We start from the raw sequence: 27,366 nt of genomic DNA on the forward strand, positions 1-27,366 counted from the left end.
TTCGATTGCAATTACTAGAAATTCTCCTCGCAAAATTTACGCCGCTGTTCAACGCAAAAAATACAACGTAGCCCACTCTCTCTCTCTCTCTCTCTCTCACTCTCTCTCACTTCACTTCTCTCTAAATATATCCCCCTAAAAAAGAAAACCTAAAATTTGGCCAATAATTTATCGAGCTACCGTATACAGATCATTTTGTGCCGTAAGTACTAAAATCGATATCACTGTTCGCGTGGTGTCCAGTACGAAAATGTACCGACACGCTATTCTTATGTTTACGCATTTTCATTGAGATCCATCGGATTTCGCGTTCTCCGTCGCGTGGAAACCCCCTTTGAAAAGCGGACGCTCGCCGCCTTTTACACGCTCTCGTACGTTACTAATAGAAGCGGAAACCCATTGATTAGTCGAATTAGCCTCTGGAAAACGCGGATTCGTGTCGCGAGTATACCTCAGATTTCGCACCGCGAAACGTTGTAAACGAGACAAAAGCAAATATGTATCTAACTCTCTCTCTCTCTCTGTTACCGCGATTAAGAAAAGAAACTTTCTCGAAAAAAGAAGAGAAAATAGTCACCGCTAAGGATGCACGACGAACGCGAATTTTCACTTTTTTTTTGTATTCATCTATTCACCAATGAAGCAACGACGACCAAGTAAAATTTGGTCATTCTCTAAAAAAAAAAAAAAAAAAGAAAAACGATTCATGGCTATTCCACTGGAAAGTGTATTTTCCGTACAAATCTCCAGAATGCTCTCTTCTTCGATCTATCCGTAAAACGCACGATCCGTGTCGTTGCATTGCACAACGAGGATTCGAGGAAACACTATAATATAACTTCACGCACGTGATTATTTCGATATAAAAACGAAGAAACGAAGGAGGAAGGATAAGGAACGATCGAGACGGATAGCAATTCGTAAAGTTTCTCCACTCTAAACTATTGTATACGCTGCCTAGAAATCAGATCATCTCGGAACTTGTATACCAACGAATCGCTATACTCGATGATACGTGTATAATTTATTTAACGTAAGAGGATAGGTAAGATGGTAAGGCAGCAGCGAAACGAAGGCTATCCAAACCGATCGTTCGTATCGTGAAATTATGCTTCGGCTAGAAAATTAAATAACAAACAACAGGATGAGCCTCTCTTAAACGCTAGATTTCCTCGACGCAGCAAGCATCATCCTCGCTCCATTCTGTATTTTTTATTTATTACTTTTTTTTTTTTGCGCTACGACAAAGTACGGTTTGCTTGTATTTTTTTACTTTTTATTCTTTTTGGTACAATATTTTTTTTGTTTTTTTTTTTTGGTAAAGACGTCCAGTCTACCACGAGCAATATATTCGATATACCTATGAGAATAGAACTAATTTTACCTTTAATCTAATGATACCTTAGGTTGCGCTGATAAACTCCATACACGATTTCACAAAGTCGGTCGTTTTAAACAGTCAAGGCTCCTTTGTCGCCGTGGCTTTTAACAGAGCTGTGTAAAAGAAACACGATGGAGAACCGAGCGCTATTATATTATATACACGTAGACGAGCTTAAAGATGTGCTTAAGACTTGAGTCTCGATTGAACGAAGGGAAAAAGAAAACGGAGAAAAAGAAAAAAGAAAAAAAGAGAAGAACTTTCCTGCCTCTCGAGGGAATTACACCCGGTCGCTTGCCTGGTCTTTTTTTTTCAAACCCACGCGCACAGGTATGTCACTGCGAACAAATTTTTGGAAAAAAATTATCGTTACGATTTTCCTTCCCTGTGCAATACTACAGGTGAATTGTCGCGAGGATCGAACGAAAGGTATTCGGGACGAGGGAAATTGAAATTTTAAGTCGAATTAGCTTCCAAAAATACGCGTGTTAACAAAACAGAATACATGGGAAAGTGTTGCATGTTTAGAAACACGACGATCAACAGTCGCGATTTCCACCATTCGGGGAACAACAAGATTATGATTACAATTATGCGAAGACGTAAAGTCGAAAGGATTTTCATTATGGTGCGCAGGATTTAACGCGGGATTACAAGTTGATCCGATGGAAAATCTAAACGACGGCTTTAATCTCATTCGAACAATCACTTTGAACTGTTGCTGACAGAAACACAAGAAGTAACAAGTAACACTGTGTGTACAGTTCGAACTTGCGTATAATCGTATAAAATATATAAAAAATATAGAAACACAGAAATTAAAAAAAAAAAAAAACAAATATTCGACAGAAAATAATTGAACACTGCTAATGAAGCACAATCTTCTTGCAAAAATGGGACGAAAAGAAATTTCCACTTTATATATACTATCAATAGCAGTAACAACGAAATTGTGAAAAGAAACTTGAAGATCCTCGGTGACGAAAATTACGAAATTTTCATCGAAATAGATAAAAATTGTTGTCACTCACCGATCGAGAATCTCACGATCGTACGACGGATGTCTGTTCAGGTCCAGCAAGCGCCTCCTCGGCGCTGTCGATGTCACAGATAGACTTCTGGACTAGCAGGTGCTGGTTGATGTTGCTGTTGCGGCGGCTGCTGCTGCTGCTGTTGCTGCGGCTGTTGCTGCTGATTCTGCGTCGGATGCTGCTGCGGCGGTTGCTGTTGCGGTTGAGGCTGCTGTTGCTGGGGCTGCGACGCCTGTTGCTGATGATGGTTATGATTGTGATTGTGATTATGGTTCTGCCGCGTTCTCAGGATCTCGCATCGTTGCTTGTAAAGATCACGCTCCTGCTGGACCCGCGCCAGTTCGATCTTCATCCGTTGAAGCTCGTTCTGCAGATTCCTATTCGTGGTCTCGAGGTCGTGACGTTGCTGCAGCCGCTTGCTGCGGCAATTCTGAGCGTAGCCCCGGTTCTTCAATGTCCGTCGCTTCTGCTTCAGACGCACCACCTTCGCAGAACACGGGGATCCGTTTTACGAATGAATTTGATGGATAATTCAGGCGTATAACAATTTTGTTGCTAAGTGAATTGATATTATTTGCTCGATATTGCAATACTTGTTCTGTTTCATCGTTCAATTATTATCATATATTGGCCGACAGTGTAATATAATTGTACGGTAGTTTACATGAGTAGCTTTAGAAATTACTGGGCTAAATCGAACGAGACAGGAAGGAATCAAAATGAATGTTGGTTGTATCGTTTAATTTCAAATAATCTCCTCTGATCTCGATGTACTCGTTGCAGTGTTTCATAAATAATCTTATTCTCGTGTGGCAACAGTTTTGAAATTTCGTGTAGATCGTGTCTTTCAGTTGATGCGCACAGTTTTGTATTTCTCTTATTTTCACTTGTTCGTTTTGCAAAACTTATTTCAACAGTCCTTAAGATATCGTAAATGATACGTCGGCAATTAGGCATGTTTATGATTATTGCAGAGGTATTGAAAAAGAGATTGCTACGACGAGACAGCGGTTACGTGTGTCTGACCGATGGTCGACTCATTCTACTGCAGCCGTACATACCAATCCACACCTACTCCACTGAAAACGATCGCTTATCAAATATACTAGCAGCTTTTTATCAATTCACCACAAATTCCCTTCAAATCCATTCGTTCTTATCGCTAATAGTTGTAACAGTTTACAAACACTTATATCAGAATCTTGCTTCACCAGAAATTTCCAAGAAGAAGGTATTACACCAGAGTCACAAGTAGTATATATGTATATATGTATAATGTATAAAGGAACGTGAACAATGTAAAGTACGAAATAAATGCAAAATGATTAAATAGCAAACGAAATGCAAGAAAATTAATCTGAATGAAAACCAAGCGAGGCATTACCTATGCGAAAGTGTCGTTAAAAAAGTAAGAGACCTGACTCACCTCTTCCCGCGGGCAACCATGGAGGCGTTTATTCAACTCGCGCACGGAAAGCGACATGAGCAGCTCGTCGTTCATGAGTTCTTCCTGGGGATTGTTACTCCCACAATTGGAATATAAACCATTGCCAGTTCTGTGAGCTGGACTGGGTCCACCAGCGCCACAAGAACTCACTGAACAAACGCTCATCGGTCTTCCCGGTTGCATCGGTATGCCCTGCATGCTGTCTTCCATCCCTGACATTCCACTTCCGCCCGCGGGAAGCATCCCGCCGCCTGCACCAGCACCCCCATAGTATTCTATGTGGCCCGACATCGTGATGTATCCACCTGCGACAACAACATTTGTCGACTTCGAGTTCTCCTCTCTTTGAACGATAAGTGATTTCGAGAAGTAGGTATGTAATTCTATTTTTTTTTTTATTTTATTTTCAAATTCTCTCTTTGTCATTTTCTTTAGCTATTGTTATTGGCAAGGTTAGGTTTCAAACTTAAAGCAACCTAGCTTCCGCATATTTTATCTATGCGTCGTCCACCAGAAACTCTCTATTCACTTCAGATACCACTTTCAAGTTACGTAGATACGCTCATATTGTATATAATCAACGCTTCGAACATTATCTCACGTGTATCAGGCATACGAGAACACACTCGATTTCATCGTACAAACTGTCATACCTAAGATACTACAACTCCATTCCATATACCTATATGCCGTCACAAGCACGACCACGTAACATCCCTTCCACTCAAATCGAATTCCCGTAGAACACTCGGTAATTCCTAGTCAACTAACAACTAAACAACACACTCATCAGCATTTCTCTCGCCGTATACAAACAGCTCGAATTTATCACATACACGACTTGAAATTCCTTGCATCTCAACCATAACCCTTGTTACAGAAATACTTTCAAGAGGACAAAACCTACAGTCTCTTCACTCACCTGTGTGTCTAGAGTGACGCTGCAGATGCTGCAGGTCTTGGAAATGATGATGCGTAGGCGTGGTGTGCCACGCTTCGGGATGCGGTTCCGGGGTTTGCTCCTGAGGGCAATGAGGCCTAAGGTCGAGCGGTTCCTGTCTGAGGGACTGCGTCAACCAGCCCATACCTCCGGTACCACCTTGCATCTCGTCTTGGACGATCGAGCCGGGTTGCTGCAGGTGCAGAAACAGACCCCTATCACGGGAATCCCGGTCGCCACGGTGCAACTGCAACGGCGGCGGCGACGCCGAGACCGGAGGTGTGTCCGGCGGCGTCCCAGGATGCGATAGGGTCGTCAAATGGGACGCTGCACCCGGTGGTGCCTTCACCAGGACGCCGTGCTGCACCTGAATGTGCGGCTGCCCGTAAAGTGGATGCGGTTGCTCGAGCTCGTGCGCCGGCGGCGTCAGGGGCGCCAGAGCCAGACCCTGCGCTTGCACCTGGCCAGGTAGCTGCACCACGCTACCGTTCACCATCATTGGTGAGCTGATTCGTACCTGAATCAGGGAACATGGGAGAATTATTTGTCAAAGACTGCGAACTGTGGAGGAATCGTTGGTTAACCGTTCAATTATCTACAAAGTGAACGATTGTTTTCTGAGTTTAGTGTGAATGGGGTTTGTACCTGCATCGTGGAATATGGCGGAAGCGTTAGTTAATAATTCTGAATGATGGAAGAATTAATTTTTTTTTCGTTTGGTATGAATGGTGTTTGGTGATTTATATCTGAAGCATGGAATATGGAAGAATTATTACACTTGGTTAACCATTGAATTATTTTTAAATTTTAACTAAACGATTCTTTTTTGTTGCGTTTCATGTGAATGGTGTTTTGTTCTTTCTTTTGGGGGGAATTTTCTTACTCGGTAAGGAGAGTACTTTATGATTAGGATGGGGTAGTTGAAGTATAACTTTGTGGATAATTGATTGTAGCTTTAATTATTAATATTAATCATTTCTGTAGATAAGGATGGAAAGTGTAAAACAGGTTAAATCAGTTCTACCTAAATGATGAAATTCTTGGAAATAATCAGATGGTGTTGTATTTGGAGTAAGTGGTGTGCCATCCTGAGTAATCAGCGTGAGAATAGTTCGAATGCATTTTTAAATAATGGCAATTTTCAAAAATGATTCACAACTACATAAATATGCAGAAAAGTAAGAAACAGAAATCGTACAGTTACCTAACACGACACTTGAAAATTGTAAATTTGTTTTTTATTAGCAAAACTCACGTTGAAGTATTATCACATTGCACTATTCCACTTAACGAATTATTCTTGGACAGTTTAAGTTACGATATTCCTTGAAAATATTTTAAAGACTAAAATCTGTATACGTGTCGAAAACTATCGTAGTAAATACAAACATTTTTGAAAGATTTCACAACGAATCAGGATTAACGTTTCACACAATTTTAGAGTTAATAGCAAATCGAAAAGTACCGGCCGAAATACAATAAAGTCTCGAATAATACTGAGTTTGGCACTCATTGCTCAATGGTTTTAATATTTATCGTTGAACGCTCACGTGGACCAACGTGTTCCCCTTTTTATCATACAAATCCACAACGTAATAATTTCAAGCTTATATAATGCAAACTGTGCACGTGACTACATTTACACACACGAACTCAGGGTCAGTGGAAATTTTCAACATGTGGCAAAATAATAATGCACGCGAATTAATTCATCGTCTCTGTGTGTTCGTTAAACAGATACGATAACGCCAACCTGTGAATGACCTTTCTGTCTAAATCGGTGAAAGTTATTTTTCAAATTGTTAAGATAATTAAAAAAATTAATCTTCGTCAACTTTCACAATAATTTCTGTCATATAAATAAGTACGTAGCAACTGTTTTATGTAAGTTTCTCTGCCAAAAGAAAGTTAATGAAATAAGGTTTCGTAGTTTTTGCCCAGATTCCTAAAAATTAATCTCACTTCGCAATTCAGAAACGTCAGAAGTAACTACAATATAAAGTTGCACCACTAATCTTCAGCAAGAATTTATTTTCACTGATTCGACATAAATACCGTACACTTTGAAAGAAAACCGTAACATCTCCACAGAATAAATACTTGTCGTGTCTATGAGCATCGCTAACTCTAAGATTCTCAAACACTTCGATTCACAAAAACGAAAAAAAAAGCACAAATTACAGAGACCACGCCGCATATTTACAACAGTTACAAAATTTTGCCTTAATTCTTAGTCAAATCGATAAACCGCAACGGTAACGATCCCTTCACTGCTTAAAAGCGACGTGAAAATCTATCATAAGTTTCGTGAAAAAAATAAAAAAAAGAAATTAATAATTGTTAATAATTAACCAATCGCGAGAAAGCGTTATCGGAGATGATTCAGTAGAAAGAATGAATCACTAACCTCTCGTTTAACGTCAGCGGGATCGAGATGATCGAGAACGAACTCCTGTACGTATTCCCTCGCGAGATGCTCCTCGGCTTCCATCTTAACCTCGTCGACCTCTACCTCCACCTCCTGCGCCTCCACCTCCTCTACCGTGTCCGATGTGGCCGCATACGGGAGCGTCTTCTCGCTGCCACCGCCACCTCCACCACCTCCTCCACCTCTGCCGCCCTCGCCACCTCCTGGACAACTTGTCACCGTTTGTTGCGTCGTGACCACCTTTCCAGACGACTCCGCCTAACGACGCGAGACCTCGACTACTCACGATCTTCTTCTCGCGAACGTGACACCGATTATGATACGCCACGTGAACAGAACGATCAATTATCCACTGTCCAATTCACCATTTCCTATTGTTCTATTCTCTCCGACGCGATCAGCGACTAAACGCGTCGATAAAAATGCCCCCTTAGGAGGATACGTGTTGCCAAACGACGTTTCGTAAGCCACCGAACCAAAAACGATCAATCGAAGACAGTAAAATAAATGTCGAGTATTCAGTTAGTGTTGATAATTGAATGTTTGAAAGAACAGTTGGTAAGAACGGTGTTTCTAAGGGTTTGATAGGTTGATCACTCTCGCGAACCACGTACAATACATCGCACCATCATTCCATTTATTGTTTAATTCGCTGTCAAAACCGTTGTACACTATTGCAAATCGCGTACTTGGACGTCCACCGCGTCGTTCGCCTTAACGATAATCCACTGGCAACACTGTCACCCGCGCTACACTTTCCCGCGATCTTCCCGCCAAAATGTAATGCTGGCCGCGCGACCGATACGCGACCATCGATTCTTATTTCGAAACTTTACCAATCGAGCAACACGTCTTACCGACCCGTGCAGAAGAATTCTGACGAAACTCACGTTCCCTTTCGCCGTGATTTTTCTCGCGTGGTGCACATGTACGTCGCGAGACCACGGTTCCGTCTATACGGGCAGAAAAGAGAAAAAGAAGACGCGTGGTAAGCTACGCTGAATACGTCGTCCGAGTGGTGACTGTTCGGAGCAGTGTGGTAGAGAGTGACTCTACGCGCAGGACAGGGCAACGTCACCGGTGGGCGTGGCCGCCGTTACTCGGCCCTCCGGCGCGCGCGGCGATTGGTTGGCGCGCGAAAGGAGTCGCCATTTGCACGCCCCCTCTCCTGCACCGCCGCCGCCTGCCTACCTTGTCACTCCCGGCACGGATCCCGTGCCTCCGTGGAGAAACCATTAATTTCTAAAGTGATTATTATAATTTTTCAGCGGACGCGTTGTGCTCCTCTCCGCTCTCACCCAACCCACACCTTGCTTCTCTATGCGCCGCGGACCGCGCACCACCCGTTTCTACCGATCCTTTGCAGCCGCTTCTCTTTCCTCGGGATTTCAATTTAGCGGCGGTCGGTATATAAGTGGTGACCTGTTATCGCGCGTTCACGATCTCGAATCAAGAGGCGGAGTACGATTCTTTTTTTCGCCTAGCGGCTTACGCGACACCGACGCACCTGAAACACCGGAATGATGCATGCCTGCGAAATATGCTGACGATCGCTGCGCACCCTGGAATTAGGTAACGCGGAAGTCGAACCGGTTTCCCTCGGGATAGGTAGGTATGAATGGAAAAACGCTGTTCGCGTTCGATCCCCGTCGCTTCTTCCGCCGGATGGGGTAGGTAGCAGATTATACGCGTGACCTTATTTCAGAGAGTAGAATATACGCGAGGTAATTGCACAGGGTAAATTAGCATTATCGGTCGGTAACAAGATTTGTTCTTTGCTTTTTCGAGCAACGGTGTTGAACGTTGACTGGGTTGTTTAAGGACGATGAATACGAAGGTGTTACATCGCACGGTGGTGCATCAATGTTGGTGATTATTGACGTGGAAAGTGGTTTCCGGTTTGAGATAATTTATCGAAAGGTTCCTCGTTAAGAAGTTTCAGATTGGAAAAGTTTGACGGAGGATTTGTGTCAATGATTGATTCTTTTTAACTTGTAACGAACGCCTCGGTGTTTTCGTCGTCGATTCTACGGATCGCGTGAGAAGTATCTACTTACTTTTACTCGTGAAAATAGAAATTGTCTAAATGTATGAATTACTCGGAAATGGAAATATTTCGCCGCAGTTCAGGTTTTATGAACTGCACCAATGTACGTATACACTTTCACGTTACACATTCATTTTGAAAACATTTTATTTTCACATTGCACACATTCCATAATACGTGCACGTGCTTTCAAATAAACGTGACACATCAGGTAGGTATTATCTACTATGTTGTTACGGTGATTACACAACAGCAAGCACCAGATTTTGGCATAATAACAACTATGTCTCTCTGTAATTACACATTTGCATATCGAATAAAAGATTTTTCCTCGAATAATTTCGTTACTCCTGTTAAACTCGCAATTACAATTACACTCGTCAGGTCACGTTTCTCTTTTCATGTTTTTCGAAAAGTAAAGATACCGAGGATCCAGTGTTCAGAGGGAAACGGCGAACGACGGCGCGAATCACGGACTCGCATCTAAATAGGTTTCCACAAATGTCTACGAGTCTACCCCTGCTTAGCAGTCTATATTCTATACCCATTTCTCGGATGGCACGACTTTAAAATGCTTCATGAATATCAAATTTTCGTTCTCTCGCGCGCCTTCGCCGCACCCTCTCTTCTTCCTGTCTGTCTCCCCCTGCCACCATCCCCCGTTTTTCCTTTATTTCTCCTTTCCACCCGTTCGCGACGCTTCGAAACAAATTTGTCGTGCACGAGACGATGCACTTTTCCAACTTTTAATAAGCGGCTACCCCTTTCACCTCTTTACGCTACGTAACTTCTACACGATCCGAAAAATTATGTAGCACAAGAGAAGTAAACTATTTTTATTCGATTAAAAATCGGGAAATTTAATTAACGCGTCGTGCCTAATTTTCACGTAAATATATAAACAAAATAGTCTTTTAACCCTTTCACTGCTGTTCACGCCTGCAGGCTCTTTGAAAATTCTCTCGCGCTGTGTTCTTCGCGATTTTTGGCGACTTGCTCACCTTAATTTTTGCCCTTAGCGCACCTCGACCAGAACTTAATGAAATGACAAACTTTAGATTGAAATTTTTAAATTTACAAAAATTTTAGAAAGCCAAAACGAAAGATTTCGCGGACGGTAAGGAGATGTTCGATCACCTACTGTCTACCACGCAAGTTGCACACTAGAACCTACCGCAGCAAGAAGGTTAATAATCTCAACGTCGAATCGTTACAAAAGCTGCAATATTTCGAAAAGAAAGAAGTTCAAAATAATTCAATCGTTTCACAATCGTCACTTCAAAGGTAACACGCCGTTGTCGCATCGTCTATTTCGCAATTTCCCAAATAATAAAATCGTACTCACCGTCGTTTGTTTAAAAACACGCTCATCTTTCTCCTCGACACATACCTACTTGTCTTCAACGTGCATACGACGAAATACAAACAGCCGTTGAACTCGTTGCAAGAAAGGAAATCCGTGGGGTACGTCGATGGCGAAAGCAGAATAAAGAAGAAAAGAAACGTTCTCTAATCGAGGCTGTGGATTAAGAAGTACGAAAGAAGAAACGAAGAAATCTTTAAGGTCTATCCGTGCTTTAACCGAACGGGCCAAGGTGACAAGACAGACAGAATTTTGTTGGTCTAGACGGCAAGTGTCGCGAAGACCCGGAATAGAACGGCGAAGACGACGACGATAGGATTGGCCATTTTGTTGAGCGAGGAATTTGTCGACACTGCACTTCGACATCCTCTGGCCGCCGTTTTCTTTTTCGTTCCCTCTTCGTCGTCGGCCCTGTTGTACTCGATACCCTCCGCGACGCACCGCGGTTTCTCCGTATAACGAATCCGAAAAATTTTCCACTCACCGTCAAGCCCTCGATGGTCGACGACGTGGCGAACGATACTGAGAAATCGTTACACTTATGCGACTCCGGGGATCCGATTGTGCAAGAGGAATTGTAGTAATATCGAGAAATTAAGGAGAACAAGTCCTTCGTTGCATTGTTGCATGTGTAGAAATTGCACAAAGCGTGAAACTTTCTGTTGTTATCGGTAATTGATTACTCGTTGACGAAGTGTACTTACACTTCTCGAAAGAATGTTCTAACTTTTATGAACCAGTTTTTTAAAAAAACTCTCTACAATTGTCAATTGGAACTTCAAGCACCTCGAGAAGTAGTAAACCAATAATGTAAGGATTGTCTATAAAAGTGAATGTAAAGCTCTTTATGTGGCGTTTCTTTTGGTATCAATAATAAAAAAAATTCTAACTTAGATTAACTGTATCTACCAGTTTCATCAAGTGTGATTTAGAAGTAAATTTCATTTCTTCGAAGAGAGTCTACATTTGTAATAACATTTTCCTTTTATTTCTACTCGTGATCAAAAATTCCAGGACACCGTGTAGGTACAGTGACTCTTACTAATATTCGGTATAACTTTTTCTGAATTGGATCAAACGACTTGAGTTTTTTTGAAAAGTTAGAAGGATTAGTACACTAGATGACGTGTGTAAAATTTTTCGAAAATACCGCAATTTGTGGGAATCGCGAAGAAAATTGTAAAGGTCACTGTTTACAACTATTTTACCTGAGCTTGTAACGAAAATTTAAAACATACGTTTTGTAGATTAATGTCAATTATACGCATGCTGAAAATTTCATCGAAATCGGTAGATGGAGAAACAAGCGACAGGCATCGAAAGATGTAGGAATCTTCAGATTTATTACAATTATACGCCGAACGTCGTGAAATAGTACGATTTTCACAATCTTTAACGATTTGTAGCTCGTAGTAACATTAACCGATTTCGATGAAATTTTCAGCATGCGTACAATTGGCACTAATCTGCAAAACCTATTTTTCAAAATTTTCATTACGGGCTCAGATACAAAAAGTTGTCGAATGTGACCTTTGCAATTTTCTTCGCAATTTCCACAGATTGCAATTTTTTCAAAAATTTCTATACGCGTCATCTAGTATCCTTCTAACTTCTAAAAAACACTCAAGTCGTTAAGTCCAATTTTAAAACAGTTATACTGTTCTAAAGAGTGTCCGAATATTAGTAAGAGTCACCGTATATCATTTCACGACACGTGCAATGCATCATTTCTACGATCACAGTCGGTGCCAATGAAATGAACTATTACACTTTGATCCTTATCAATTAAAATTTTTACATCATCGGAAAAGTGCAACAAGTTATACACACATATCGCTGACCTTTGACCCTCCCAAGCGTAAACTATCTCGTCGAACATTGCAACAATGTATCGAGCAGCATTAACTGTGTCAACGCTTCGGCAGAACCATCCGGAATAAATAGCGCGTTTGATTCAGGAGGAAACGAAATAAGGAGCAAGCAAAGCAGATCTAACCTAAATCGATCTCTCCCTGAAACGACAGTAGTCGTCCTTTTGCTTGTTATCATACCGTTACATACCACGAGGTCAAGAGACTGATCTATCGCATCTGGTAGAACGTCTGGGCCCATGGTTTGGCGGCGCAACAAACTTTACCGCGAGATTTACGACGAGCAATTGCATTCGAAAGCCAAACAGGCAAGTTCCAGCTCTCCCTTTCTATCCCCTATCTCTCTCCCTCTTTTACTTTCTTCCATTCTTTTTCTCCCAGCGCTGCTTTCGAAACGAATCCGTCGGACCAGTCTTTTGATCTTAACTCGAATGCCAATCTTGGCCATTTATCCATCTCCCATGGACTTCTGTGGTCGTTCGACGAACGACACGAAATTACCGATATATCCAGAACTTTCTTCCGTTATCCTTACTCTACGGAACTACCGTAACCGATCTCCTCTACTCTCTCTATACGTGAGCATACGTACATCCTCGGAGCAGTAAACGAGACCACGAGAAGTAAATAAAATTGCGGCACGTGGCATTGATGGTTGAGTTAGAGAGAGAGAGAGAGAGAGAAGGATCAGATCGTCGTTGTATTTACTATTTTACCATTCGAAAGACTTACGTCGATCGATATTAATTTGATAACCCAACGAAGTGATAAAGCTAGCAACATTGACTCCTTCCTCGTATCTCTGTCGAAGTCTGCTACTTTGTTTGCTCTTCATTGATCGTGACTTCTATATTATCATGCTTCGTGACTCTGATTTTGTTGCGTTCGGTCTCGTTTATCTCGAGTAGCATAGTTTATGAAGTAAGCATTGTACATTGGATGAAAGAGATCGTTTGCGAGAGAATGGCGAGAATATTCGGCTGTCGAATTTTCATTCAATTTCGAAGAACCCTTTTATCCGATGGGATGTGTGGTAAGTAGTAGGGAGAGATTCGCGGAGGTGGCTTGTCGGTCTTGCCAAAACGGTACGATACTACTGTGCTTCGAGAACTTTTAATGCGGTGTATCGAGGACGTGGAGTCTGCTATTCGTTTATTCGGTTAATGTGCAATGTTCTGGAAATGTTTGGTAAATGTTTATGAACATTTCGTTCATTGGAAGTGACGAAGTTTAATTAATTCTTGACACTTTGAATACTTTAAATATGAGAATTTGAATTGAAAATTTAAAAATTTGAGAATTTGAGGCTGTAAAAATTTCAGAGTTTAAATTTGAAAATTTCAGGATCTGAAAATTTAAGAATGTAGAAATTTGAAAATTTGAGAATGCAGAAATTTAAATATTTGAGAATTTCAGATTGCAGAAATTTAAAAACTTGAGAATTTGGAGCTTTAAAAATTTCAGAGTTTAAATTTGAAAATTTCGCAATCTGAAAATTCAAGAATGTAATTTGAAAATTTGAGAATGCAGAAATTTAAATAGTTGAGAATTTAAGATTGCAGAAATTTAAAAACTTGAGAATTTGGAGCTTTAAAAATTTCAGAGTTTAAATTTAAAAATTTCGCAATCTGAAAATTCAAGAATGTAATTTGAAAATTTGAGAATGCAGAAATTTAAATAGTTGAGAATTTAAGATTGCAGAAATTTAAAAACTTGAGAATTTGGAGCTTTAAAAATTTCAGAGTTTAAATTTGAAAATCTAAGAATTTGAGAGTTTAAGAATCTAAGAATGCAGAAATTGAAAAATTGGAGAATTTGAAAATCTAAAAATTTGTGAATTTAATAATGTAAGAATTTTGAAATCTAAAAATTCCAGAATTTATAAGGACGAAATTCCAGAGAAAGCATTGAAAACTGAGCATTCCCATTATCTCCCTCCCTCCAGATAATAAATCCAGAGCACCGATCAATCAATCACTCGTACTTCCGTTGCATCCGGAATATATTACAAGTTCAAAGCAATAACGAACAGTCAGAAGGTGAAGTTAATCTATCCGGATGCAAATTAAAAGTGATCAGCCGCGACTCTAAGGAGGTTAAGTTTATGAACGCGTTTCAGGATGAGGCTGGGACTAAGACTACGAGAGGAGCAAAAGTAAAGGTGGCTGGCACCGGAGGGAAGAGGAGGAACGAGGGAGAGTGCTGAGCCAGCATAGCCGGCTTGCCAGCCTGCACATCGATACCAACCAGTCAGCCAGCAAGCCAACCTACCAATGAACCCACCTACAGTCGATAGAAAGGTTTTTCCTATGAGGAAACGTTACATATGCGATAATTCGAGGGAAATTGAAAATTCGGACCGATGAAAAATTCGACCGATCGCTCTCGCGACATCCGCTTGATCAGAGAGTAACTCACAAGAGCAATTGATAATTTGCGCTAATAGTAATTAGTTTTCAAAATTAAATATTGCTTTGAACGTGTTTCACGACAATTTTACTCAGAATAGGTGTTACTGAGTTTCACTGTTTGTCACAGCGAAGGTGAAAGCTCGAGTATAGTTCTGTTCTGTTGTTATTGAGAGAATAGGAGAATTGTATTTTTTTTTTTAATTATATTAAGTATATAATAAAGTTAAGTTCTTTTCACTTTCGATTCTTTCGAATGAAGGATTTCGAAACGCGAAAGTCTCGTTTGAGCTAACATCGAAGTGATACAGGTGAGGAATATCACGTCCACAAGTAGTTCTCACAAGAAAACAACGAATGTCAAAATGTTTGTTACAATATCGAAAATTGAATTTTGCTCGGTCTATAGTTTATTCGGAATTTCGTATAAAAATGGATTAGAGTTTTGCAGTAAAAACTAATGCAAATTATTCGAACAAATGGATATTTTTAAAAACTATTTGAATAGGTAGATTTCTTATTATAAAACACACATTTCGTACATTTGAACCGTTCTTCTGAATTCAGTGGTTTTCGAGATATCGAAGAACGAAATTTTCCAACCCCAAATTTGAAGGTTATTTTCACCCTGAAAAATTGGAAAGCGACACGTAAAAAAAGGATAAACGTCGAATATTTCTTCGAAAGCTATTTCCAACAAAACCGATGATTGAGAGGACCTCTACTTGCGTCGGTACGATTGATTTCACAGTAAAAGCGACACGCGCTGATCAGACACGCCGATCGAATTCGAGCGTGCCTTTTCGTATCTTGCTTCACGTTCAAATATAATTGCATTACCTCAATGTATAATAATAATAACAATTTTTAAATATTACCAACTTTTTGAATAAAAATTTGAAAAGGAAGAAAATCCGTATAAAAACGCTATTGCAAAAGATATCTAAAATTATCATTCCCAGAGCATCAATTTCAAATACTTCGTTTAATCTCTACCGCAATTCCACCGGCAATCGTTGATAATTCCAATTTTATTCCAATTAATTCCGAAAATTCCAACTTTCGAAAACCGAACCATCGTGGACAATTTCCTAATGCTCCGATCTGAGCTCAATTACAAAACAATCGCCGCGTTAATTGAACTTTTAATTATCCGTCCGCGGCCTCGACCACCGCAATCAGTCAACCGCCGAAATTCCACGAGACGAACAGACAGAGAATCCGCAACGACGTGCACACCGAAAATCGTTCGTCGCCGAAACCACCCATCCACCGGCAGTCCACGCTAATATCAATCCCCGAAGAAGATCGAGGGACTCCCCCGTGGAGGGGTATCTCGAGGATCGCGAAACAAACTTGATCCGCGATGATCGGCGGAGCTCTGCTCACGGTCGGTGGATTCGACGATATCCCCGGGATTCATTCATAAGAAGAAAACGTGCGAGCGAGACCGAACGGAACGGCAACAGCAACGACGAAGAGGGTTGGACAATGGAACGATGAAAAGGAGGAGAGAGAGAAAAAAAGATACGAAACGAAGGGTGAAACTAGTGAAAGAGAAAAACCGAGGAAAGAAAGGGAGAAAAATGGGAAAAGAAATAGTCGTGACTGTGGAAGAGAGAGAGAAAGTGACGCAGCGAAAAGGTGGGTCGAAGGGAAAGTGGGGAAAAAGACGAAGAACGTTCGTCGGATAATCCTTCGAGTCATTTGTCCGCTGGCTGTTGAGACGCTCATTTGTTCGCGGCGCGATGACAGATGACAATGAAGTAGAGATCGTGCCACGGTCATAGAGAGCGGTGGGATGGTTAAAGGTGGAGCAGAAGGGCGGTGGATGAGGGAGAGAAAAGGCGGCGGCACCCCCCGCGAGCTAGTCAGAGAATGCAGATCTGTTTGCCGCTCGTGCCTCAATTATTCTCGGATCATCGCTGTGTATCGGCCTTGGGAACAATCGAATCGCGGTATTTGTGTCGCCGTGATTAAAAACATAATGTTCTGTTTCGCGAGCGATAAGTCGATCCTTCTCCCCTTCGTTCGACAGAAACGAACGCGTGCAATTGTATTTCTCTCCTCCTCCTTCGTACAATCTTTGCATACGACTTTTCTACCTGTTATTGTCCTTTAAGTCGATAATTGTAATACCCCTTCTCTTATGCGACATTTAATCGAGCTGTTTGCAACGTCGAGGGTAAATGTGGAAGTAAATTTTGAAGAATATTTTCGGGTGTTCTGGCTACACTTTCAGGAATTTCACGAAGATCCGAGTGAAAAATTTACGGAACACTTAAGTTTCGGATTTTTTCGGTAAACAGGTCGTTGAACAGAAAGGATATAAAGGAAATTTACCGTTAGAGAGCGTCGAACCGGTGAAAACGAAGAAGCAGAGATTGAGATCCACGAAGGGGGATGAAAGGAACCACTGGCACATTTAGCGGGTTCCGGGCGACGTCGGAAGTTCCGTCATATTTGTCACCATGCCGTTATTAATGGGAAGTTTTTATTGTTTTAGCGAATCCGAGGGGAAAGTGGACGGAGTAGAGAGCAGAAGAACCATCGTTTCTCTTCCCTGGCTATTAAATTTAATAGCCAATATCTCCCCTATTGCCAGCACTTTTTATGCCTTTTATCTCGTCGCGATTCCTTCGAGATAAGTAAACATTGATTCGTCTGATCCTCTCTAACGACTCGCCTCGTTGATCTTTCCTAATTTCTTCATCTGCTTACTATTTTTCTTTCCGACTGCTACTATATCCATGTCGTTTATTCTCCATTCGAATTACAATTTTGCAAAATTGATATCGCAATTGTTCAGTCGTTTAAATTTATTACAGATAGTTTTCACATTACCGATGTAACGTGTGACGAAAAATTAGTTTCTTTAACCCTTTCGCTACGAAACGCTCGAGACAAAAAGTGTATCGAACAGAACCAGTTATTATTCAACACTGGTATAAAAATAAAGATACGCATCATAATAGTCAAATGTCCGATGCGTTCTGGGTGTTGCCTGACTTTTGTCGACAGCGATATTTTCTTTGCGAAGTGCAAAAATAAATTAACACGTTAACGAGTTATCTCGTAGTTGGCAGCTTGCTGGTAGAAGTTACATCCTATTCGGAGACGCCCGACCAGGAGATAATTCGAAAGCATTTTTTTGCAAAAAAACAATTAAAATTAAAGTCATAATATAAAAATTAATATGCGTTTGTTTAATTCTATACAATAAATTGAAAAGAAAATGTTGGCGTTTAGAACAGATTTCTTCAAAATAGGCTTGGCAGTCAACTGTTGAATGGACGTTGTTACGAATCGCCTGGTCGCGAAACGTTAATCGTCCCTCTTTTCGAGTCAAACCATCGAAGGAATCTACCCGTAGATTGATTGTTAACGCACAACAACTTGTTGTCAAACTACGTATTTGAGAAACGTGTACAGAGCGCGAAATGTCTGAGCTTACTTGTAGGAGAATTGTGTGTCGTGTCGTGTGGTGTTCGCTATTTCATAAACTACGTGTGTGTTGTGATTGGTGGTGTGAAGCTGTCGTAGGTGGTGGAAGTGTGTGGTGATTGGTTTTTTCGGTGTGTTTGGGGTGTGTCTGGTGGTGGTGTGAAGGTGGGGAATTTGTTCTTAGATTTGTTATATTGCTTGGTGATGTCGAAGGTCTGTTTATTATCTTAGGTCATGCGGTGTTCAAGTGTGAGAGGCGTCGAGTAAAATAATTTTCGTGCTGGTCTATTGGGAATAACGGTGTATTGTTCGGCTTGTCGATACGGCCGAACAACCCAAGCGACGTCTGTTACGCATGTGACAACAGGATAGACTACATGAAACAGGCCACCTAATTACCTTCTCCATTTATGGTATTACGAAAAAATTTCTCTAGCTAATTTAAATGATTTCAAAGGATCGATAAGACGGAAGAAATGGCCAAAAGTGAAAAAAAGTTTCACATTTGATTAAAAATTTTAAAATCCAAAATAATTTTAATTTTTACATTTCTCACGACTCTGTTGCTCTATGATAAAAAGATAAAGTAACCCTTGTTACTTATCAACTAGATTATATACTTCGTATCTCTTCTCTTCGCACAGTGTGGCCCAAAAAGTTCGACACCCGTAATCTAAACAGAAGCCGAAATCCTCACGCTACACCATAGCGAATGCATGAACTGTCATTTCTACACGATCGCTAGAATCGTGTCGCAGTGCACGCGTTCCCTGATGCGCGTCGTCATCGAGTCGTGAGATATCGCGACGTGTCGAACAACGAAGAAGGATGGTAACTACATCCTTCGCAAGATACCGGCGCAGACACCGCGAAGAAGTCGCGCTTCGTGAAATCACTCCAAGTTCCTGGTAGCGGCTTATTAATAAACCGATTCTCCGCGTGGCCGCTTCTGGTCATTTGCTGACCACGAAAAGTCGATACCGATCGCGTTGCATCCGACCACAGAGAGAGAAACTTCTTCCTCCTTCTTCTCCTTGACTTCGAAACGGCGACCTTCGTACATCGTCTGTACATGGCGATAACAGCTCCCCGCGATAACAGCCCCCGTTAACTTCGAGACGATATCAGAAGTGTCGCGCAGGGGCGTGAAAAATCGGGAGAGGTTAACGCTAGGCATTTTGCGGGTCTTGCAACTTTGTGCATACTGGGTAGCGAATTTGAAACGAAGTTTGGGGAGAAAGTAAATGCTCTTTTACGAAGTAAACGAGATTTGAAGTTGCTCGTTTTTAAGATGATTTATATAATTTACAAATGTGAGTTACGAAAGATTAGTTCATAATTTGGGTATATTTTCAAAATTATTTTATTCGAAACGTATGTAGAAGAGTATGTCTTATCTATTGATAATTTGTACTTTCAACGCTACATAGTATGTTTAAACAAATTTTTATCACGTAGTATTGCTACTTAAATATACGTGTAACGATGAATGCAATTCTAAAATAAATATTATCGAGTTTTAACTATGTATGTGTGTATCATAGATCATCTCTGACGTATATCAAGTGCAATAAGCTATCATCTCAATGAGGTTAACGAAGAAAGCTCGCGTAGAAGATAGAACTTTTATCGTCTCGATCGTCGAAAATCTCAATCGAAAATGCTGACCTAACCTTCTGCTACAATATATTCTCGATTAACGCACTCAAGAAATATCAACGTTTTCCAATGGCGACTTCTAATAATCGCCAACAAAATGGCGGTATATTCGAAGCGGATCTTAAACTAACTTAAAATTCTCTTCTCTACACTTTCTTCCAGATTTGCACATTTCTCGCATACCATATAGGGTGTCAATTTGAAATTTCGTTTATCGAATTATTTCCTCCATTAACCCCTTAACCTATGATTTCTTTTCTGACTATGCATATAAGCGGCGGCCATTTAATGTTTCAGTACTGTATCAGGTAACAAAAGCTTATCTGTTACAGGTTAGTTACATTTAGGAATCCTTGATCTTACAAATGAAAACGAAAGTTAGTTATATTAGTGAGAAAACTTAATTGTAATCCTATTTTTGCCACATCTTGACCAGAATCTCTGCCACGAGTCAGACACGTTGTTGTAGGTTGAAGGGTTAAGTCGCCCAGAAAATGTCAACATTTTCGTACGGTGACTTCCAATAATGACTAATTATCTTTACGATACATAATTCTTTTTTTCTCCAAATTTGTACATTTCTCACAATGCACAATATTGCGTCCAGCATTTTCAGCAATATCGCAGAGCTACCATTTCTTTCCTGAAAACTGACCATTTGGAGAAACGTTGATCATCCGGTTAAGATTACTCGTTTCGAAGAAAGAAGTAGCGATGTTCCGGCAAAGTGTCGGAGACGTACGTTAAATTACGCGACGTTAATTTCTACACGAAAAACGAGCGATGCCGCGTCCTCGTGTAACGCGAAGCCGCGTCGCGATCCGCGAGGTGGATCCGCGAGGAGAAGGAAGAAGGCAGAAGAAACCCGGGTGTCGGGTCGCAATGTGTCGCATCTGCAATCAACACCCGCCTGGTTCCAGTGACGTCACGTCCGGCCATCTGCCGAATAAGCAGACACCGCGTAACCGGACTCTATCTAAGGGAAACGATTTCGAAAAAGAAGGAGCCGTGAACGGAGGAGCACGTGTCGCGCGAAACGAACATCGGAGGCGTGGCGAGATTTCCCGATCCGACCAAATCGCTCTCTTTGCTTAGACGAATAATTAATTTGTACACGTAAGTCATTTTACATTTCAAGATTACAGCCAACGATCGTTTACACTCGTAATATGCTTAACTGACGCGAAATTCTTTCTAAATATAGACCGAGCATTATGCAAATCACTTGAACGAAAATATTTATTTCCTGTTCGCCGATCTTCTTTCATCTTTCTTTCGGAATATTCGACTTCAGCTACTTTACGTAATTGTACTGTCGTTATAATTTAACAACTTCGACAAAAATATTGATCTAGATGCTTTGCATATTTGTACCCTCATCGACGATCCTTATTGCTACTTAGCGCAATAAGGAATCACGTGTTAGACATCAAAGGGTTCGCCTCGGATAAAGTATTATTATTATTGTATGATACTTTGGTGATATTTATTCATTATTTCAGACAACGTAGAAAATATCTTCCAATTTTCTATTCTGACCTGTTTCCAACTATTTCGAAAGAAATTCCCTAGGAAAGCCCGAGAGTTCAGCTTACTCGCAGAACGTATTTTCTAATTTCGATTCTAACATGCACGATTCGTAATACGCTCGTCGAAGAATGAGAAATACTCTTCTATTACATAGGTCGACCGTGCTTCCTGAATTTTCGAAAATGCTCAAGGGCTGAAATGAAATCGCGCACGAAAGAACCGACGGTTGCAACCGGCGAGGAAGGAAGGCATGGAAGCAACGAGATTGGTGAATCAAGGCAGGCCAAAGGGTTGAGAACAAACATCGTTAATTTGCACGCAGAATCCCGCTGGCTGAGGCCGAAAGGTCAACATTAACCGCGGTATGTATATGCTCGTCAAACACTCTGCGCTGGACCGTGTAATCCGGATCCGTGGTGGCCGCGCTGCGCCGAACTTTCGGCTGCTCGCGCTACCCTGCGCCCTTTCAGCCGACCTAATTGTCTAATTGGCAAATAAATCCCATTGTTTTCCGAATGGTGGGATCGATATGCGCGCCGCGGGAAAGACTTTTGTGCCACGCTGGTGGAAATCGACCAAGGCGGTATAGAACCGAGCAGTTTTTCGGGAACCACTCTAGACCCAGCCGGGTGTTTGACACGGTGGGTGTCAACTGCTTTTATGTACCAATCTTCTGGAGCACCCCTTTGTACAGCTCGGTGACCCTTGCATGCGTGGACCACAAAAGGTCGACGAGTTATAAGGATCGTTCAGTAGGAGAGTTAGCGACCGAATAATCACATTTTTCTTGGTAAATTTTTTTCGATAAATTATTAAAAATCGACACTACTTCGTGTGTTTCTTAATTTTTCTTTTCAACTACTCCGTTGATATATTATGTAAAATATATCAAAATCACAATAATTCTGTTTAATTGTTGGTTTATTGTTCGTTTAAGTAAATATTTGCTTCGAAGTGGAAGGAGACAGAGTTGAACGATTATCAGACAATAGTTTGTTAGTGGGGTTCACCTGCTGTATTGTTCTCGGGAAATGTGGATTCAGCTTCAATCCGCAATCGTTCCTTCGCCACGTTTAAATCGCTCAATATGTACAACCGATAGTCTCTTACGTGCATACTAATTACTTTTAATTATACTTAAGACTCGATCGTTTAATTACGTTCGCTTTCCAGTAAGGTAGGCTTGAAGATATTTCAATTTGAAATTAGCTCAGTAACACCGCAACGCCGCTAACGTTTCACCTTTGTAATTTTCTGTTCGTTTTAAAAGGTTATTTATATTATATTTAAAATAAAATCTCAGTTCCTTTATTTAAACAGTAAACAATTGTAAAGCAATATTTATACAGTTATTAATGCAATGTCATTTAAATAATGTGTTATAATCTGTAAATCGTCGTAATTTCAAGTACAAAAGCAAAGAGGATATATTCTTTATGTACATTAATGTTTATGTTCATGTTCATTTTTTATGTTTATGTTAATTTTCTTTATGCGTATTAAATTCAAAAAAGATATTAATCCATGACGTTGTATATAAATTCCACGTTATATGATGTATTCCGATATTTACACATTATATTGTGCTTATGTACATAATTTGCGTAAAGACTCTCGTGTATATTTCTATAATGACTAAACCTTTTATACTATATTGTAATTATTTTAGAAATTATTTTGTTCATATACATATTTGCGTGAACTTAAATAAAGTTATCGATCAAGCAAAATACATATTTCTATCACATTACGATTAGCAAGTTTCATTTCGGAGGCCTCAATAGTACGATCACTGGTACAATAAATTCAAAGCTGCAATTCCATTGCTTCCTATCAATAGTCAATAATTAACCATTTGTCTGTAATTTGCTCTATTTGTTTCGTAAGAATCGGATTTCTCAATCGCATTTTTATTTCAAGTTTTCCCCCGGTTGCTTTTCTTCCATCCATCAACTGCAATAATAATAATTTCTTCAATGTAATTAAACCGTCCATGTGAAAACGATGTTTTAACAGTTTTTATTAATTTACCGGAAAGGAGTCGTGAAGTTCACACCGTGTTTCCAAGGGTTGTAATTTAACCGTTACTGTACCTAAGAGATTATCACTCCTAAAGAATCCACTGTAAAAAAAAAAAAAAAAACATTAGAGAATTAACATGTAAATATTGTAATTTAAAGCTACAATTGAAAAACCAAGAATTACGTTGTTACAGCCTGCTCGTGCAACATGAATGCATTATAAATCATCGTGTACACCAATCTACAGTATAAATCACTTTTAATAAATATCAAGGTATTTTGTTCTGTAGACTGGTTTTTTATCACGTGATAAATATTATATTTGGAAAGAAAAAAAATAAGAACACAAATAGAAAAGAAGATCAATAATCAGCGACTCTTCGAGAAATTAAGACAGCACATTATTTCTGACATATAATTTAGAAGCTGAGTACTTTGTAGAAGTACGAAATTTCCATACCTTAGATTAGTGCAACACAGGATGGGATTCAACGAGCATCTGTAAACAACGTACTTATCTATTTATAATTTTGATATTATAATAAAATACATAAGTTATATGTATGTATGATACTATGTTTTACCCTAAATGTTAAAAATATTATTTACAAGCAATAAAGTATGATATACATATACTGTTACTATTAACGTTTCTAATTATGTAAAAAATAAGTAGTTGAAACAGAACTTATTTTAAGTCAATATTTAAATATACGAGCACGAAAATTATAATAAAACACTGTTATAGAACTGTTATAGAAGTACACTGTTGTAGAACTGCAAGATAAAACTAAAATCTGATTAAACAGCTTTTTTTATTACCCTTTCGACCAAACTTGGCATTTTAATGCATGTCTCTTGAAAGCTCGTTGGCATGGTCTTGACGAACGGTCTATAGTTAATGGAAATACTGCTTCATATTCTGGATTACATGTTCCTTTAACAGTAGATGTTCTATCCGTTGGAGGACTATCTGAAGGATAAGGAAATTCATATATGACATAAGTATCTGCATCTTTCGGATAATTTACTCCTCTTATTATTGAAATTTCTAAATCACTATCGCTTAAATCTGTACAGCTTCTGTAAAACAAACATATTTTTATAAAACAACAAATTTACATAACTAATTATTGAATAATAATTTAATTTAGTAGTAAAATAAAATATGTTGCTATACTAACTGAACTATAGAATAGGTTTTATTCTCATAGTGATGTTGTGGCGGCGGTAGTGCATCCCGTTTTCGAACTCTCAGCATATCTAAATCCCGTTTGTAATTCAATGCGAGTCGTTCCCATCTATTATATCCAGGTACATCCCCTAATGCTTTCGAGTGGTCTCTTGTACATAAACACCACTGTGATAAAATTACACAATTTACTATATAAATATATAAAAGCAATTCAGCTTACATATTTTCTTTCTACCTTAATTTGCTTCGTTAATTGTAACACAAGATTTTCGTAAATCTCCTCATCCGTTCCAGTAGCTTCTTCTAAACAATCTTCGGTGTTCACTACCGTAAAACTATCATCTGACAGACCTGCTATACTAGCAGCACTAAGCTCATTTTTTACACGTGGAGACAATGGTATAGAACTCATATCAACCGGTAACCCAAATTGACTAGCTTCAATCAATGGATCAATTCCTTTTGCTTGTCTTAAATAATTACGTGCCAGTTCTATGTCTCCGTCCTTTTTTGCATTGAGGGCAGCTTGTTTTAATTCATGTTGTCGCTGCACTAATAAAGCCCGTTGTTTCTCTACACGTGATATTTTCTGATTTTGCTTCTTTTCTATGATTTAAAATATGTTATCGGTAAAATACTATAACGATAATATAAATTATGATAAATATCATAAACATTTTCTTAGATACCAATTTGAGTTGGAGGAGAAACAGGCTTTTTTGGAGTCGGAGAAGCTTTATTTTCGGATGGTTCAGGTTCTGGAACTGTTTGTGGTGTTGGTTCTGGTTGTTTTTCATTTTGTTCTATGGTTGGAGCAGGTACATTAGATATTGTTGTAGCTGTAAGAGGTTCACAGCCAGGTGGAATAGGCAACTCGTCAAGAGCAATAGGTTTTCCACGAGCGTGTAATTTAATAGCATCTTCAAATTGTTTGCAAATACGACCATATCTGCGAGCTTTAGAAGAATTTCCTTCACTTTCTGCAGTCACTTTTATCCTTCTACATATCTCAAGACGCTCTTTTAAAGCAGTATCTAAATTTACTGGGCCTGTTGGCTTTACTTCTGTTTTCCCAATAAATCAAAGAATATTATTACTTTTAATAGATTTAATTACGTGAAAATAAAGCAAACGAATAAACTACTTTCAAAATTTACCTGCAGGTGCTTGACTCTGTATTTCATTTTCTATTTTTTCTGAATTCTCAGTTTGTTGTGTAGCAGTATTTAACCCAGGAGTATTTGGAGAAGGTGGCATATCTGATAAGTCAATTGCTTCTCCTGCATTTACTGCTGCAATAACTATATCAAATTGCTTTGCTATATTTACACATTGCAGAGCCTCCTGTTTATTACCAGCTTTTTTCCATGCTACAGCAGCTACTTTATATTCTTGTTGCCTGTTTTTTAATAATTTTAATGCTTCTTCATCTATAGTTTTTACAGAAGTAGGTTCCTCAGGCAAAGTTGTACCAACATCAACTGTAGAAATAGTTTGTTCTAAAAAATATAATAAAAAATATTTATAAAAAACCATTCACAAAAAATAACATAATAAGTAATACCTGTTACTTCAGCTTCTGGGGATGATTTAACTGTACTTTCTACAGGTGTATTATCTTTTTGTGGTTCAGGTTCTTCTGTACTTTCAGCTACTAAATTTTCTTCTTTTTCTGGAGATACTTCCTCAGAGGAATCGTCATCACCTGTGATCATCTGAAGTTCACTCTAACAGGAAATAAAATATCTAAAATTATTTTCTCCATCTGACACCTCTTCTTCAAAATTTATGTCTTTCATACTTTCAGCTATCATTGTATCTAAATTTTCTTTAGGAACTGGTTTACGAGGTGCTGTATAAATAATGCAATGTATTATCATTGCACTTACAATTCAGTTCTGTACAAATACAAAAGAAATATTTACTTACCTTTACGTCTAGTTTTCTGACCATTATTATCACTAGCTGTTAAAGCTGCTAATTCAGATTCTAAATCATCATCACCATCATCATTCATGAAATCGTTACCTATATCGTCTAAAGTTTCGGGTACTTCAAAAATCCCATACTGTTAAAAAATATTGTGTTTGAAAAAAATGTTATCAATTAAAAAGTAAGGTTAAAAATACAAGGAGATAATACCTGTGCTAGACTACCAGCAGGTCGTGTTTGCCGTTTCGATTTTTCTTTCTTTGCAAACATGTTACTTTATGAAATATATACTATTAAAAATCAATTAACTTTTAGTAAAATATTAGAAATAGTTAAACGGTTACAATACGTTACAAGTAAAATAAAGCGTATCGTTGTCAACAGCTTTCTACTAACATGCGTCATTCATCCTGCGATGTTGTATAAAAGATAGTGTAATGTGATTTAAGTATAATGCTTTTCTCAAATGATACATATCTTCCAATAGTGTAAACAACTTTGATAACTTGCGTATATATTGATATATCAAAGGAATTTAGTACTATCTACAATATTATTACTAAAACATTATTAACGTTATTCAATTATTATGACGTATTTATATACAGAATTTTATACTCAATATGTTATTCAAAATTGCAAGATTTTTTAAATGTATCAAATATATTA

General features: G+C 39.2%; 2 protein-coding genes across 2 annotated transcripts; both read right to left on the reverse strand.

The window, feature by feature from the left end:
• Positions 1 to 2,485: 2,485 nt before the first annotated feature.
• LOC108578652 (chromatin modification-related protein eaf-1-like) lies at positions 2,486 to 7,305 on the reverse strand. The gene is made up of 4 exons (XM_017942018.1): positions 7,207 to 7,305; positions 4,782 to 5,316; positions 3,839 to 4,164; positions 2,486 to 2,896 (listed from the first exon to the last, which is right to left on the reverse strand). The coding sequence occupies exons 1-4, from the start codon at positions 7,288 to 7,290 to the stop codon at positions 2,486 to 2,488; spliced, it is 1,356 nt and encodes a 451-aa protein (XP_017797507.1). The 5' UTR covers positions 7,291 to 7,305.
• Positions 7,306 to 23,324: 16,019 nt separating this feature from the next.
• LOC108578638 (coiled-coil and C2 domain-containing protein 1-like) lies at positions 23,325 to 26,967 on the reverse strand. The gene is given in 11 exon segments (XM_017942005.1): positions 23,325 to 23,502; positions 23,581 to 23,671; positions 24,031 to 24,069; positions 24,393 to 24,653; positions 24,755 to 24,930; positions 25,001 to 25,371; positions 25,455 to 25,829; positions 25,923 to 26,264; positions 26,330 to 26,617; positions 26,695 to 26,833; positions 26,908 to 26,967. Coding segments are annotated over 11 exon segments (2,262 nt in total). The 3' UTR covers positions 23,325 to 23,382.
• Between the last annotated feature and the right edge of the window lie 399 nt (positions 26,968 to 27,366).

Source organism: Habropoda laboriosa, unplaced genomic scaffold (assembly GCF_001263275.1).
Source record: "Habropoda laboriosa isolate 0110345459 unplaced genomic scaffold, ASM126327v1 scaffold45, whole genome shotgun sequence".
In the NCBI taxonomy this organism is placed as follows: Eukaryota; Metazoa; Arthropoda; class Insecta; order Hymenoptera; family Apidae; genus Habropoda; species Habropoda laboriosa.